The following is a 16,384-nucleotide window of genomic DNA, read 5'->3' as shown; positions in this document are numbered from 1 at the left end:
ATGTAGGGATATGGGGGTAGGGCCTGGGTGGGATTGTGGTCGGTGCAGACTCGATGGGCCAAATGGCCTCTTTCTGCACTGTAGGGTTTCTATGATTTCTACACTCACCATAACACTTAATTCCTTTACTGTTCAAAAATTTATCTATCCTTGCCTTTAAAACATTTCAATGAAGTAGCCTCAACTGCTTCACTGGGCAGGGAATTCCACAGATTCACAACCCTTTGTGTGAAGAAGTTTCTCCTCAACATGGTCCTAAATCTGCTCCCCCTTATTTTGAGGCCATGCCCCCTAGCTCCAGTTTCACCTGCCAGTGGAAACAACCTCCCTGCTTCTATCTTATCTGGGATAAACTGTCATAAATGATGGAAGACATTGGGAGGGTTAATGATCTTGAATTCTCAGCTGAGAGTACAATTCAAAAACAGGGCTTTATATCTATTCATGGGACGTCGACATTGCTGGCAAGGCCAACCTTTCTCGTCTATCCGTAATTGTCATAACTGAGTGGTTTGCCAGGCTATTTCAGGGGGCAGTTAAGAGTCAGCCAGGTTGCTGTGGAGTCCAGAGTCACATGTAGACTAGACCGGGTAAGGATGGCAGATTTCCTTCCCTGAAAGACATGACTGAGACAGATTTTTAAAAAATGACAATTGGTGATAATTTCATGGTCTCTATTACTGAGATCAGCTTTCAATTCCAGCTTTTTTTATTCATTGAATTTGTTAATTAATTGAATTTAAATTTCCCCCAGCTACTGTGGTGGGATTTGAACCCATGTTCCTGAAGCATAAGCCTGGGCCCCTGGATTACTCGCCTAGTGATGTTCCAATGATGCCACCATTTCTCCTTGTTGGGGTATTAGGATTATCTCAAAGGTTTGTTAGGGTGCGGGATTCTCTTCCCCTGAAAGCAGTGGGAGGCAGGGTCTCAGAGTGTATTCAAGGCAAATAAAGTACCATTGCCATGTTGTGCTTTAATTGCAACCAAAACCAGATAGGACCATGGGACTTAGCAGCAGGAATAGGCCATTCAGCCTTTCGAACCTGCTCTGCCACCTAGTAGTGTCTGATGCCTTTACAGGGATAAGGTAAAATTCCATTTTTAAGTGGGATTGTGTGCGGGGCGGGATTGAAGAGAGTTATGGTACCCTTCAGAGTGTGGAGCCTGTTGAGAACACCAACTTTACAGCACGGTGACACAGTGGTTAGCACTGCTGCCTCTCAGCGCCAGGGACCCAGGTTCAATTCTGACCTTGGGTGACTGTCTGTGTGGAGTTTGCATGTCCTCCCAGTGTCTGCATGGGTTTCCTCCCATAGTCCAAAGATGTGTAGGTTAGGTGGATTGGCCATGCTAACTTGCCCCTTAGTGTCCAAAGCTTTGTAGGTTAGATGGATTAGCGGGGTGGATGTGTGGGGTTATGGGGATAGGGTGGGGGAGCGGGCCTTGGTAAGATGCCCTGCCAGAGAGTCGGTGCGAACTCAATGGGCTGAATTGGCGAGGCAGTGACACAGTGATATTGTCACTGGACTAATAATCCAGAGACCCAGGGTAATGCTCTGGGGACCTGGGTTTGAATCCCACCATGGCAGATGGTGGAACTTGAATTCATTAAAAGTCTCATGATGACCATGAAACCATTTTCAAAAATCTAACTCGTTCACTGATGTCCTTTAGGGAAGGAAATCTGCCGTTCTTACCTGGTCTGGCCTACATGTGACTCCAGGTCCACAGCAATGTGGTTGACTCTTAATGCCCTCCGGGATGAATAAATCGCTGACCCAACCAGTGATGCCCACATCCCATGAATGAATAAAAACAAAGAATGGCCTCCTTCTGCACTAAGAATTCTATGAAATATCAATTATCCGGTAAGGGTCGTATCGAGGCAAAGATAGAGGTAACTTTTCCCATCCCACCCGCTGCAGGAATCGTTGCGGTGTGGGACATTAAAAGATTCATTAACCTTGCTCAGGAGTTTCCAATCCTTGGGCAGGCCGGACCAGAGAATCCCACCCATAACCTCCAGTTTTTGCTGCTATCGTCACACTAGAAGTTTGGCTTTCTGATTTAGGTTTCATCCATCAGGGGGCACTAAATAGCCCTTTCCCAAGTTTCAGAACAAACTCATTTTACAAACTGGATTTTATATACCCCTCCCCTCTGCTGCCAGGGGGCAAATAAAATCCAGCAAGTGTTATTCCCACCTCACTCGCCTGCCTACAACAAAGAACAAAGAAAAATACAGCACAGGAACAGGCCCTTCGGCCCTCCAAGCCCGCGCCGCTCCCTGGTCCAAACTAGACCATTCTTTTGTATCCTTCCATTCCCACTCCGTTCATGTGGCTATCTAGATAAGTCTTAAACGTTCCCAGTGTGTCCGCCTCCACCACCTTGCCCGGCAGCGCATTCCAGGCCCCCACCACCCTCTGTGTAAAATACATCCTTCTTGATATCCGTGTTAAAAACCTTTCCCCCCTCACCTTGAACCTATGACCCCTCGTGAACGTCACCACCGACCTGGGAAAAAGCTTCCCACCGTTCACCCTATCTATGCCTTTCATAATTTTATACACCTCTATTAGGTCACCCCTCATCCTCCGTCTTTCCAGTGAGAATAACCCCAGTTTACCCAATCTCTCCTTATAACTAAGGCCTTCCATACCAGGCAACATCCTGGTAAACCTCCTCTGCACTCTCTCTAAAGCCTCCACGTCCTTCCGGTAGTGTGGCGACCAGAACTGGGCGCAGTATTCCAAATGCGGCCGAACCAACGTTCTATACAACTGCAACATCAGACCCCAACTTTTATACTCTATGCCCCGTCCTATGAAGGCAAGTATGCCATATGCCTTCTTCACCACCTTCTCCACCTGTGATGTCACCTTCAAGGATCTGTGGACTTGCACACCCAGGCTGAAACTTTAGGTGGGAAGGGACATCCTGCTTACCTTACCCTTGGACCTGCTGAAAGGGTATTAGTGACTGAATAATGCCTTCTTGAGGAATTCATCCTGCCCCTCCTATTTTACCCACGGCAGAAGGGGGTGTACATCACATGGGGAGCCCGGCAGCTTTAGCTGGTGATGGGGTGAACCTCCTTTCTGGGCTCCCTGAACCCATTCTCCACCCAAACCTCCCCAACCCAGTTCCTCCATCCTCCTCATTGGGGCTAGGTTTGCAGGCTCCAGTGAGACCCCGACCCTGCACTATGGCTATAAGCTTCTTGGCATTTTGGAACTGCCTGAACCCCAGCAGTGGCCACCACCCCTAGTGCCAGCCTAGTTGACTGGTAGCTCTCGAAACGAGACTTCCTGCCAAGTGAGGGGTGGAAACCATAAGATATAGGAGCAGAATTAGGCCATTCGGCCCATCAACTCTGCTCCACCATTCAATCGTGTCTGATAAGTTTCTCAACCCCATTATCCCCATTAACCTATGATCCCCTTGCCAATCAAGATCTTATCCATCTCTATCTTAAATACACTCAGTGACCTGGCTTCCACAGCCTTCTGTGGCAATGGATTCTACAGATTCACCACCCTCTGGCTGAAGAAATCCCTCCTCCTCTTTGTTCTAAAGGGTAGTCCCTTTACTCAGAGGCTGTGCCCTCAGATCCTAGTCTCTCCTACTAATGGAAACATCTTCCCCAAGTCCACTCTATCCAGGCCTTTCAGTATTCTGTAAGTTTCAATGAGATCCCCCCTTATCCTTCTAAACTCAAATCTTGTATTCTGCTCCTCCCAGTAACTAATTACTGCAGGGAGGTTGTCGGGATTATGCCCGAGGGTGGGAGGGGTGTTACTCTACGGACCTTTTCGTTGTGGTGGTGACCGCGTGGATCATGGTGCCATGTAAGATCCAGCCCCATGTGTAAATTAGAATGCCAGGACACACACACACACGGGGAGGCAGGTCGGTGTAGGATTCACACGCGATCAACAGACAATTTGGACATGCCTGCTTTAGAATGCTAGAGTAGGAAGATGCATAGGGCAGGTCTTTCCAGCCACACTTGCCCCGAAACCAGAAAATCCCGCCCAAGGTCAAGGGACCTTCCCATGTTCAGCCCCTCGCCCGCCCTGATTCCCACGGTGGGCAGAACGTGAAGATTCGCCACATAGGGTGGGTTTACAATGCACTTTTGGTTGCCATAGTCATGAGAGTATCCAGTAAACAGGGCATTGAGTGGCAGCTTGTACCCTGTCCCCAACTATGTGTTAAAGATACATTCACTGAAATGTCCCATTCTCTGCACGGCTGCTGGTTAGGCTGCCTGGTAAATGGAAAATGGGCACACACCGATTTGACTGAAATAATGCCTGTACGGGTGCGCTTCTGGCAGTCAACTCCGATCGCAACAGAGACTCCTTGCAGTCCCAGTATTTAAAGTATCTAATGCCTGGGGTGATGGTTGCATTACTGCCCAAGTATTAACCTGGGCTCATGCACCAAAATCAGGGGCTACGCATTCCAAAATGAGCCAACATCTTGAGGAATGATTGAGGGGGAGGTGATGGCCTAGTGGTATTATCGCTAGACTACTAATCCAGAAACTCAGCTAACGTTCTGGGGGACCCGGGTTCGAATCCTGTCACGGCAGATGATGAAATTTGAATTCAATAAAAAGTATCTGGAATTCAGAGCCTACTGATGACCATGGAACCATTAGCTGAGGGGAGTGTAGCTCAGTGGCAGAGCATTTGACAGCAGATCAAGATGTCCTCCATTCAAATCCCGGTGTTTGATTGACATCTTTGGCGTGGCACAGTGGTTAGCATTGCTGCCTCACAGTGCCAGGAACCCAGATTCGATTCCTGCCTTGGGTCACTGTGCGGAATCTGCACCTTCTCCCGTTCTGCGTGGGTTTCCTCCGGGTGCTCTAGTTTCCTCCCAAACTCCAAAGATGTGTGGGTTAGGTGGATTGGTGATGCTAAATTGCCCCTTAGTGTCAGGGGGACTAGCTGCAGTAAATACATGGGGTTATGGGGATAGGGCCTGGGTGGGATTGTAGCCGGTGCAGACTCGATGGGCCGAATGGCCTCCTTCTGCACTGTAAGATTCTATGATTCATTGTTGGAAAAACCCATCTGGTTCACTAATGCCCTTTAGGGAAGGAAATCTGCCGTCCTTACCTGGTCTGGCCTACATGTGACTTCAGAGTCACAGCAATGTGGTTGATTCTCAACTGCCCTCGGGCAACAAGGATTGGGCAATAAATTCTGGCCCAGGCAGTGACGCCCGTGTCCCATGAATGAATAAAATAAAAGATGATACTGTGGTGGGGGGGTTGTGATTGTGGGGAGGAAGAGTATGAGGATGTGTTTGTGTGACAACTACTTCTGAGAGAACATGCATGTTTGGATATTTCAGGTATCTGGACATGTACTTGGAGAGTTTTCTGGTGTCGGCCGATGAACACTTCATGCCAGGCTTGTCCGTTATCTACTACGTGTTTGTCGATGAGCTGCCGAAGCTGGACAGTCTGAGGCTGAGGCCCAACGTGAGACGAAAGCTCAAGAAATTCCAAGTTGACAGGCACAAGCGGTGGCAGGACATCTCAATGTTCCGCATGAAGACCATTAGCAGGCTGATTGAGGATCACGTCAAGCACGAAGCCGACTACGTGTTCTGCTTCGACGTGGACCAGAGATTCCAAGGTCGCTTTGGCACGGAGGCGCTGAGCGAGTCCGTGGCCCTCCTGCACGCCTGGTTCTACAGAAGGCCAAAGTTCATGTACACCTACGACCATAACCCCCTCTCTGCAGCTTACCTGGACGCTGAGGGGGATTTCTACTATCACGCCGCCGTGTTTGGTGGGACTTGGCAGAGCGTCAAGAACCTGACAGAGTCCTGCGACCGGGGCGTCATGCAGGACAAGCAGAAGAACGTGGAGGCTCTCTGGCATGACGAGAGCCACCTCAACAAGTACTTTTGGCTGCACAAGCCCACCAAACTCCTCTCGCCAGAATACTGCTGGGACTCCAAGATCGGGTGGCGAAGAGACATCCGTGTGGTCAGACTGCTGTGGGCTGAGAAACAGTACGACATCAGTCGACAAAACTGACTGAAGCGTTTGGAGAAGGCCTCCTGTTGATTTTAGCACTCTGTTCCTTGAGGTGAGGTGTCGTCTTCTTCTCTTCCCAAACAGGCGTAACATGGGTTAGGTGCATGGTGAAGCTGGTCAGATAGTATGCCTTAAACCTTCGCCCCACCCGCCATTCCCCCCCCTCTCCCACTCCTCCCCTGCAAACCCAGAAGATCATCCGCTTACTGCAACAGTGTCGTTTGGAAGAATGGTTTTTAAACTCCCGACTTTGTGCCAAGCAAGTTAATATAAATGTGTATAGATTAAAAGTGAGGGGTCTCAATGAAATATTGCAGCCTTTTTAAACTTGATTTGTGCTTTATGTTTACACAGGCCCGTTGAGGCCAGCACTGACCTTTGGTGATAACTGCTTACTCCGTTTCACTTTCATTGACTGTGGTGTACAGATAACTGTTAATATTTGGGGGGGGATAGAGAAAACTGTATATATTGGCTCGCGAAACAAATAAATTTTTAATTCTGCCCCAAGGTGTTTATTTTTGAATAATGTGCATGGTAAGTCATTTAGCCACAGGCTCTGATCTGTTTGGGGTACATATTAATGAATTAGATGAGGGAGCTAAATGTAATATCTCCAAATTTTCAGATGACACAAAGTTGGGCGGGAGGGTAAGCTGGTGCTTCAGTGTGATCTGGACTAGTTGAATGAATGGGAAATGCATGGCAGATGCAATATGATGTGGATAAATGTGAGGAAGGCAGCTTATTTTGTGAATGGTTATAGATTGAGACGGGAATGTGCAATAAGACCTGGGTGTCCTTGTACACCAGTCACTGGAAGTATGCATGCAATTGCAGCAGGCAGTAAGGCAGACAAATTGTATGTTGGCCTTTGTCGAGGGAGGATTCTAGTACAGAAGCAGAAATGTCTTGCTACAGTTATACTGGTGAGGCCAAACCTGGAATATCATGTGCAGTTTTGGTCTCCTTATCTGAAGAAGGATGTTCTTGCCATAGAGGGAGTGCAGAGAAGGTTTACCAGACTGATTTCTGGGATAGCGGGACTGATGCGTAAGGTGCGATTCAGTTGATTAGTTGCACGGTGGCACAGTGGTTAGAACCGCTGCTTCACAGCACCAGGGTCCCAGATTCGATTTCAGCCTTGGGTGACTGTCTTGTGTGGAGTTTGCACATTCTCCCCGTGTCTGTGCGGGTTTCCTCCGGGTGCTCCGGTTTCCTCCCGCAGTTCAGAGATGTGCGGGTTAGGTGGATTGGCCATGCTAAATTGCCTCTTCATGTCAGGGGAATTAGCAGGGTAAATACGTGGGGTTACAGGGATAGGGACCGGGTGGCATTGTTGTTGGTGCAGCCTTGATGGGCCAAATGGCCTCCTGCACTGTAGGGATTCTATATTTGCTGGAGTTTAAAATAATGAGGGGCGGGGGGGGGGGCGGGGGGGGGGGGGGGGATCTCATAGAAACCTATAAAATTCTCACTGGATTAGACAGGGTAGATGCAAGAAGGATGTTCCTGATGATGGGGGAATCCAGAACCAGGGGTCACAGTCTAAGGACACGGGGTAAACCATTTCCAACGGGGATGAGAAAAAATTTCTTCATTCAAAAAGTGGTGAGCCTGTGGAATTTATTACTACAGAAAGCAGTTGAGGCCAAAACATTGTATGTTTTCAAGAAGGGGTTAGATATAGCCCTTGGGGCTAAAGGGATCAAAGGATATGGAGGGGAAATCAATAACAGGTTACTGATTTTGATGATCAGCCATGATCATGATAAATGGTGCGGAACAGGCTCGAAGGGCTGAATGGCCTACACCTGCTCCTATTTTCTATGTTTACAGGGGTGGGTTTTCCAAACCGGTGTCGTGGAGTGGAAAGGAGTCTCTCTGAGCTTGATGGCGTACATTTCCAACAGATCCCCTACCCAGAAGCTAGCCTGAACGACAGGTTTGGTTCCCTATCAGAAGAGGTTGCAGCCAAGGAGCAGGTAGACCAGGACACGTTGACCAAACCCAGACCCACAGCAATGCCGTTAACTGCCCTCTGAAATGGCCCAGCAAGCCACTCAGTTCAAGGGCAAGTAGGGATGGGCAACAATTGCTGGCCCAGCCAGCGACGCCCACATCCCATAAAGGAATAAAGATAAAGAAACGGTTAGCCATAAGAGTTTTACAGCAGAACAAGAGGCCCTTCGGCCCACTGTGTCATCTATCTTGACATCCCTTATTTTGGCTTAGTAAAATGACCCAACTGATAAGAGTCACCAATCAAATTTTAACACTGTTAAAAGTGCAATATGAAACTAACTTGTTGGTGGAGAGGTGGGTGGGAGTCGAACATGAGGAAGGAAGCAGGCTGGCTGCACTGGGGAGAACACTCTTCTTCCTCCTCTTGGCCCATAAGCAATGCTGGATGGGCCAATGCCGCTTCCACAATGTAAGAAATGGTAGTTCTGAGAATATGGTAAAATTACTAGAAATTAAAGGTCTTCCACTTAAATATGAAGGTACGGCAATAGGTTGCTCTTTAGGTCTTGCACTCCATTGCTCACAGGTGCTCTCTATCGTTCTGGTGCTCTGAATACCAGTGATTCCATGGTCAAGATAGACCAGTTTTGTAAGGGTTGTTATCTACTTAAGGGTATTATTCTAGTGCAGATCCTGGCACAATCCTTTCCTCCGCTTGATAAGATTGAACGTCCTATCAAGAGGTGAGTAGGAGGATGATCTCACGGGCTGGGGGCTGGAATCCGAGCAGGTGAGACACACACCAGCCCCCTGGATGTAAGGTATATCAACAGGCACTTGAGGGTGTTGTGGGAAAATCACCACTCGGAGTCAGACTTAAAGATTCAACATGCAGTTTATTCGGACAAAGCTTTGGGAGAAGGGCTGGGCACTCCGCAGTGCAGGCAGTCACCTTCTCAACTTTAAAATAGCAGTTGAGCATCTTTTATACATTTTCAAATAATGGACAAGTACGGACATTAGCCGTTAGCACATCGTTATACGTTGAGTAGACAAGGACGGACATCGGCAGTTAACACATCGTTTTACATAGAGTAGATACATTTATGTCTCCCATCAACGACTGATCTCGTTATCAAAACTCATTGTTTTGGTTCTGCTTTATCTCAAGCAGCTAAGGTGCCTCAAGGTCTGATCTGTTTCCTGCAGCTATTTAAACACTGACAGGTTTTAACTTGCTGTGCAATGTCTGTGCCCAAGTCAGCACATCTTAATGTCTTTTCCCAGAGTCCATTTTGTGCCAGGTAACCATTTTGAGTCCTTTAATTTTGATTTCACTCCAACAAGGGGAAGGTATGTTAGATAAGGTAGAGCTTTCTGAGGTGGATTCCCGCTGTCTTTGGCCTTGTTCCCTGCTTAACTCAGGAAGACGGAGAGCAGAAGTCACTGTAAATTGAAATCAGCATCACTTTGCTTCACCTCTCCCTCTAGCTGATCCTGCACTGGTAAACAGCTCTCGTGTTGAGGGTTATATGTCTATTGTCGATGTAACTTGTACATTGTTTCTAAACTATATTTTAATAAACTGTTTTAAATCACTTGAGATCTTGACTCTTTTTTTGGGTAATGAGCGATCAGACCAAATTTCGCTCAAATTCGATAGACTTGAGCACATCTTGGCCAATAGTGGGGAGTACCAACTGAGTGTCCCAAATCAGATCGGGTGACCCCTGCCCTTGTTAGGACAATATGGACAAAGGGGGTTACCCCTCCCTTCCTTTCCCATACAGGGTTGACAGTGTGGATGGGTAATGCTGCACGGTGTGTGGATTCTCACAAACCCCAGCAACAGGTCAGCCTAGGCACAGGACTCAAGGGAATAAGGATGGCGTACGACAAAGCCCACTGAGGATGAGGGAGAGACCACCATCACACCACACATGGACCCCATACCCCCTGCTGAGGTCAAAGCTGTAAAGGAGGAGCTGGGATGAGGATGGGTATTAACACCTTGAATTAGAGAAGGATGACCGAACCCAAAGAACGAAGCAGACATGCTCCTGCGATGCACACACCACTGTCATAGAATCCCTACAGTACAGAAGGAGGCCATTTGGCCCATCGAGTCTACACCAACCACAATCCCACACAGGCCCTATTCCCGTAACCCCACTCCTAATACCCTAATATTCCCGTAACCCCAATACCCTCCTAACCCCCCTGACACTAGGGTCAATTTAGCATAGCCAATCCACCTAACTTGCCCATCTATGGACTGTCATAGAAGTTTACAGCATGGAAGCAGGCCCTTTGGCCCAACTTGTCCATGCCGCCTTTTTTAAGCCACTAAGCCAGTCCCAATTGTCCGCATTTGGCCCATATCCCGCTATATTCATCTTACCCATGTAACCGTCTAAATGCTTTTTAAAAGACAAAATTGTACCCGTCTCTACTACTACCTCTGGCAGCTTGTTCCAGACACTCCCCACCCTCTGCATGAAAAAATTGCCCCATGGACCCTTTTGTATCTCTCCCCTCACTTTAAACCTATGCCCTCTAGTTTTAGACTCCCCTACCTTTGGGAAAATACATTGACTATCTAGCTGATCTGTGCCCCTCATTATTTTATAAACCTCTATAAGGTCACCCCTTAGCCTTCTACGTTCCAGGGAAAAAAGTCCCAGTCTATGCAGCCTCTCCTTATAACTCAAACCATCAAGTCCCAGTAGCATCCTGGTAAATCTTTCGACTGCGATTATCCCAAGTGTTTGAACCACTGTCCAGCCATTGTTAAAGTAGAGTGTTGCTCACAAACATCAGAAATTGATAAATCAATTGAAGGAAGTAGTTAATTTGTTCAGAGGTAGCTGGAGATTAATCAAAAACGCTGCCTTCCCTGAAGAGAATGTTCTTCACCTCCTTGTGAACCTGCTCCCGGGCCGAGCCCAATGTGCAATAAATAGGTCCGGGCAGTGGGCGACTGACGGGGTCATACAACTGACTGTTTGCCCCTCTACTGTGGCTATGTTCGTGGCTGGGTGTCCCTGGAGAGGGAGCATGCAGAGTCCACGGGCGCTGTCGAGGCCTCCCATACTCATTGGGCACCGCAGGGACTGGGTGTATATTTGACCACTTCAATCGCATTTTGGTTTTAGGTTTTAAGTTTCCTTTATGCTTGGGGTTTTGTTTCGGGCGGTTCTCCCCTTTTAAGGGGCTGCCCTCCTTGCTTTATCCCTTAGTTTGTTTAATTGTTTTAACCAAAAAGAAGGATGAGAATGTTGGCCTCTTGACGTTGACAATGTTAATGATTCATTCCAGAGGATAAAAATATGTACAGGTTTGAAAAGGAAGCGAGACGTAAAACATTTGAAATGCCTTCAAATGGGGGGGTGGCGGGGAGAGCATCAAGTGGCACAATTGGAGGCGCCTCGGAATGTTCTGCTCCACTTTCTTACCGGAAAAGAGATTTACTATTTATGCTGACAATTTTTAAGAGTCACCAGACAAACAATGCAAATTTCTATACTGGGCATTATTACATTTGAAATTTCTAAATTGACGAATCTGATTGAACCAATCAACCCATTGGCCTCCTGAACAGAACCACAATTTCATTTTCTTTTGGAAGTGTATTTGGCATTTTAGAGAATAAACTTGGAGGGCACCGGAGATGTTGAAGAGAGGATAGGACTGACTGGATTGCTCTACAGAGAGCCAGTATGGACAGAATAGGCCAAATGGCCTCCTAGAGTCATAGAGCAATGCAGCATGGAAACAGGCCTTTCGGCCTAACCAGTCCATGGTGCCCTCTCAGCTAGTCCTAATTGCCCGTGTTTGGCCCCTATCTCTCTAATCCTTTCCCATCCATGTTCTTATCCAAATGCTTTTTCAATGTTGCTATTGAACCTGCCTCAGCCATTTTCTCCGATAGCTCAGTCCATACACGCACCACCCTCTGCGTGAAGAAGTTGCCCCTCAGGTCCCTTTTAAAATCTTTTCCTTCTCGCCTTAAACCGATGCACTCCAGTTTTCAATTCCCCTTCCCTGGGGAAAGGACTGTGTGTGTTCATGCTATCTATGATTTTATATACCTCAATAAGGTCACCCCCTCATTCCCCTGCTTTCCAAGGAGTAAAGTCTTAGCCTGGCCAACCTCTCCCGATAACTCCCATACTCCCATACATGGGCGGCACGGTAGCACAGTGGTTAGCACTGCTGCTTCACAGCTCCAGGGTCCCGGGTTCGATTCCCGGCTCGGGTCACTGTCTGTGTGGAGTTTGCACATTCTCCTCGTGTCTGCGTGGGTTTCCTCCGGGTGCTCCGGTTTCCTCCCACAGTCCAAAGATGTGCGGGTTAGGTTGGCCAGGTTAAAAAAAAAAATTGCCCCTTAGAGTCCTGGGATGTGTAGGTTAGAGGGATTAGCGGGTAAAATATGTGGGGGTAGGGCCTGGGTGGGATTGTGGTCGGTGCAGACTCGATGGGCCGAATGGCCTCCTTCTGCACTGTAGGGTTTCTATGATTTCTATGAACTCAGGCCCACTAGTCCTGGGGATATCCTCGTAAATCTTCTTTGCACTCTTTCCAGTTTAGGGGAGATGGTGGTAATGTTGCTGGAGTTGTAATCCGGATGCCCAGGCTAATGCTCTGGGGGACATGGGTTTAAATCTCACAGCAGCTGGTGGAATTTAATTTCAATCAGTAACATCTGGAATTGAAAACTAGAATCTGGAATGGTGACCATGAAACTATCATCAATTGCTGTTTTTAAAAAACCCATCTGGATCACTAATGTCATTTAGAGAACAAAATCTGCCGTCCTTGGCCTGGATTACATGTGATTCCAGAGCCACAACAATGTGGTTGACTTCCAATGCCCTTGGGAATAGCCTAGCAAGCCCCTCAATTCAAGGGCAAAACCTCCCATGAAAGAACGTACTGTAATGACTCCATATAATTTGTTCAACATGCAGAAATGCATGATGAATTTGAACTGAAGAATAGGATTGAGACATGCTCAGCTAATTTTAAACAGCACAATATAAAAAGGTTGATGTGGCCAAGATAGATTAGGGCTGGAATTCTCCAGTCTTGCACGTCCTGCTGCTAGCGAGAATGGAGAATTTGGCACTCAGCCAAATCTCCGTTCACTGCAACGGGACTGGAGAACCTCAGCTGTGGGTGGGGTCGGAGAATTCCAGCCTCGGTTTCGCAATGGCTATTATCTAGGTCCTGGTATTCCTAATCTGGATGAGGTGGGGCCTCATGCTCCATATCTACATGAATTGTTGGAATAAGGTTAATATGAAGTCCTAATGATGTGGAGATGCCAGCATCGGACTGGGATGGGCACGGTAAGAAGTCTCACAATACCGGGTTTAATTCCAACAGGTTTATTTGGAGTCATGAGCTTTCGGAGCGCTGCCCCTTCATCAGGTGAGTCACTCGTGATTCCAAATAAATCTGTTGGACTTTAATCTGGTGTTGTGAGACTTCTTACTATGAAGTCCTAGTCAGAGATGAGCTTATGGGCTAGGGGCTGGATTTTTGGAAAGAGGAGACACCTGCCAGGCCACTAGAAATTAGATATGTAAATAGATAGTGAAGTGGGAAAAGGTATATCGGACAAGGGCAAGCTTTCTGAGGTTGGTTTGCACTTGTCTTCGACCTCACACTCTGGTTAGCTCAAAAAGACCGAGGGGGAAGAGACAATCACTGCTAGCTGCGGAGATCATCATCACTTTGCTTCTTAACATAGAAATGAGGAGCAGGGGTAGGCCAATCCTACCTTATCAAATACCTTCTGGAAATTAACCAGCAGTTCCCCTTTGTCCACAGCATGTGTGACTCATTCAAAGAACTCCAGTAAACTGGTTCAACACAATTTCCCTTTCACTAAACCATGTTGACTCTGCCTGATTGCCTTGAATTTTTCCCAGTGGCCTTGCATTAACATCTTTAGTTATGTCTTCTAACATTTTAGCTTTGACAAATGTTGGTTAACTGGCCTATAGTTTCCTGCTTTCTGCCTCTCTTTTTTGAAGAAAGGAGTTACATTTGCTATTTTCCAAATTAATGGAACCTTCCACGAATCTAGAAGAAAATTAAAACCAATGCATTGACTATCTCAGTAGCCACTTCTTTTATGACCTTCGGGTGAACTAGACCCAGGATTTGTCAGCCTCCAAACTCAACAATTTGCTCAGTACCAGTTCTCTGGTGAATGCAATTTTCCTGAGCTCCTCCCTTCCATTTCCTGATTTATAGCTATTTCTGGGATGTTACTTGTATCCTCTATAGTGAAGATAGATACAAATTGCCTGTTCAATTCATCTATCATAGCCCTATTTCCATCACCCAGACACATTTTCTATAGGAAAAGCATTCACTTTGTTAACTTTTTTTCTTAGCTAAGTATCTACGGAAACTCTTACTGTCCATTTTTGTTCCTCGCTAGCTTTCTCTCGTACTCTAGTTTTCCCCTTCTTATCAATCTTTTTGTCATTCTGTGATGTTCTTTATATTATTTCCAATCTTCTGACCTGCCATTAGTCTTTATGCAAATATGTGTTTTTCCTCAACATTAATACTGTCTTTAACTTTTTTAGTTAAGCACAGATGATGGACCTTCCCTTGGAATTTTTCTTTCTCATTGGGATGTGTCTATTTTGTGTATTCTGAACTATCCCTTTAAATGTCTGTCACTGGACATCTATTGATCTATCCCTTAAGCATATTTGCCAGTTCACTAAAACTGGCTCTTCTATGGTAGTGACTTTTCAGGGGCGTCTTGACAAGTACATGAATAGAATGGGAATAGAGGGATATGGTCCCTGGAAGGGTAGGGGGTTTAGTTAAGTTGGGCAGCATGGCCGGTGCAGGCTTGGAGGGCCGAAGGGCCTGTTCCTGTGCTGTAACTTTCTTTGTTCTTTGTTCTTTCATGCCCTCATAATTGCCCTTATTTTAAGTTTCAAATACTAGTCTTGGACACGCTCTTCTCACCCTCAAACTGAATGTAAAATTCATTCATGTTATTCTCACTGTTGCCTAGGGGCCATGCAGGGTCATTCTCAGCTATTACAGGTCAAATCTCAATTCTGTCTATTTAGCTTGCATAGCTTTTCTGAACTATGTCTTCTCAATAAACAGCTTTATTGGGGTTCAATTCCCAGTTTGGGTCACTCAGTGCAGAGTCTGGATGTTCTCCCCGTGTCTCTGTGGGTTTTCTCTGGGTGCTCCAGTTTCCTCCCACAGTCCGAGATGTGTTGGTTAGGTGCATTGGCCATGCTAAATTCTCCCTCAGTGTACCCGAACAGGCGCCGGACTGTGGCGACTAGGGGATTTTCACAATGACTTCATTGCAGTGTTAATGTAAGCCTACTTGTGACACTAATACATAAATAAACTTTAACTTAAGTAGCTTGAAGGGAAACTTAAAGGTGGTGGTGGTCCCAATCATCTCCTAGACCTGTCCTTCTAGATGATAGAGCTTGCATGTTTAGAAGGTTTTGTCAAAGGAGACTTGGGGAGTTAGGATAAGCAGATTATCCTATTGAGATAGGTTGAACAAGCTGGGCTTGTATCTATTGGAGTTCAGGAGAATGAGAGATGATATTGAAACATTTAAGATCCTGAGGAGAGGTTGACAAGAGGGATGTTGAAAGCATGTTTCCTCTTGTGGGAGAGATCAGAACTAGGAGGCACAGTTTAAAAATAAGGGCTAGAATTCTCTAACCTGAGCCACGGCTGGGGTTTTCTGGTCCCGCTGCTATGAATGGAGATTTGGCTGAGCACCAAATTCTCCGTTCTCGCTGGCAGTGATGGCGGGGTGTGCGAGAGCTGAGAATTCCAGCCAAGATGGCGAGCCTTTGGAACTCTTTTCCAGGAAGTGGTAGAGATAGGGTCAATGGATACTTTTAAGGCAGGAGTAGATAGATTCTTGACTATCAAGGGAATGAAGCGGGGTAGGGGGAGAGGGTGGAATGAGGCCAAAATCAGATCCGCCATTATCTTATTGAATGGTAGAGCAGCTGGAGGGGCCAAATGGCCTGCTGCTTGTTTGTATGTTTGTTTGCTGTAGTGCACCTTGTATATGGTACACACTGCTGCCACTGAGCATTGGTGTCGGAGTGAGTGATGATTTAAGCTGATGGATGGGTTGCTTTGTCTGGGATGCTGTTGAACTCCTTGAGTTAAGGCGTAGCTGGCCATGACCTATTTGAACACTAGAACAGACTCAAGGGGCTGAATGGCCGCCTTCTGTTCAACGCTTATTATCTGGTCTCCATGTGGAGAATTGCCACGCTTGTGAAGGTTGCTGACATTGAGGAACCAGACCTCGGCAGCACGCCTCAA

The 16,384-nt window shown here is 46.8% G+C and overlaps 1 protein-coding gene across 3 annotated transcripts in view; it reads left to right on the top strand.

The window, feature by feature from the left end:
- LOC144509981 (N-acetyllactosaminide alpha-1,3-galactosyltransferase-like) overlaps nucleotides 1-9,384 on the top strand; it is a 65,843-nt gene extending 56,459 nt beyond the window's left edge. For all 3 annotated transcript variants that reach the window (XM_078239056.1, XM_078239055.1, XM_078239054.1), the window contains one exon: nucleotides 5,374-9,384. In XM_078239056.1, coding sequence (XP_078095182.1) covers nucleotides 5,374-6,067 — 694 coding nt within the window. In that variant the 3' untranslated portion in view covers nucleotides 6,068-9,384. The remainder of the gene's footprint in view (nucleotides 1-5,373) is intronic.
- Nucleotides 9,385-16,384: the final 7,000 nt, after the last annotated feature.

This window comes from Mustelus asterias, chromosome 22 (assembly GCF_964213995.1).
Source record: "Mustelus asterias chromosome 22, sMusAst1.hap1.1, whole genome shotgun sequence".
Taxonomy (NCBI): domain Eukaryota; kingdom Metazoa; phylum Chordata; class Chondrichthyes; order Carcharhiniformes; family Triakidae; genus Mustelus; species Mustelus asterias.
The sequence above is the reverse complement of the archived record's forward strand: the minus strand, read 5'-3'. Positions and strand labels throughout refer to the sequence as shown.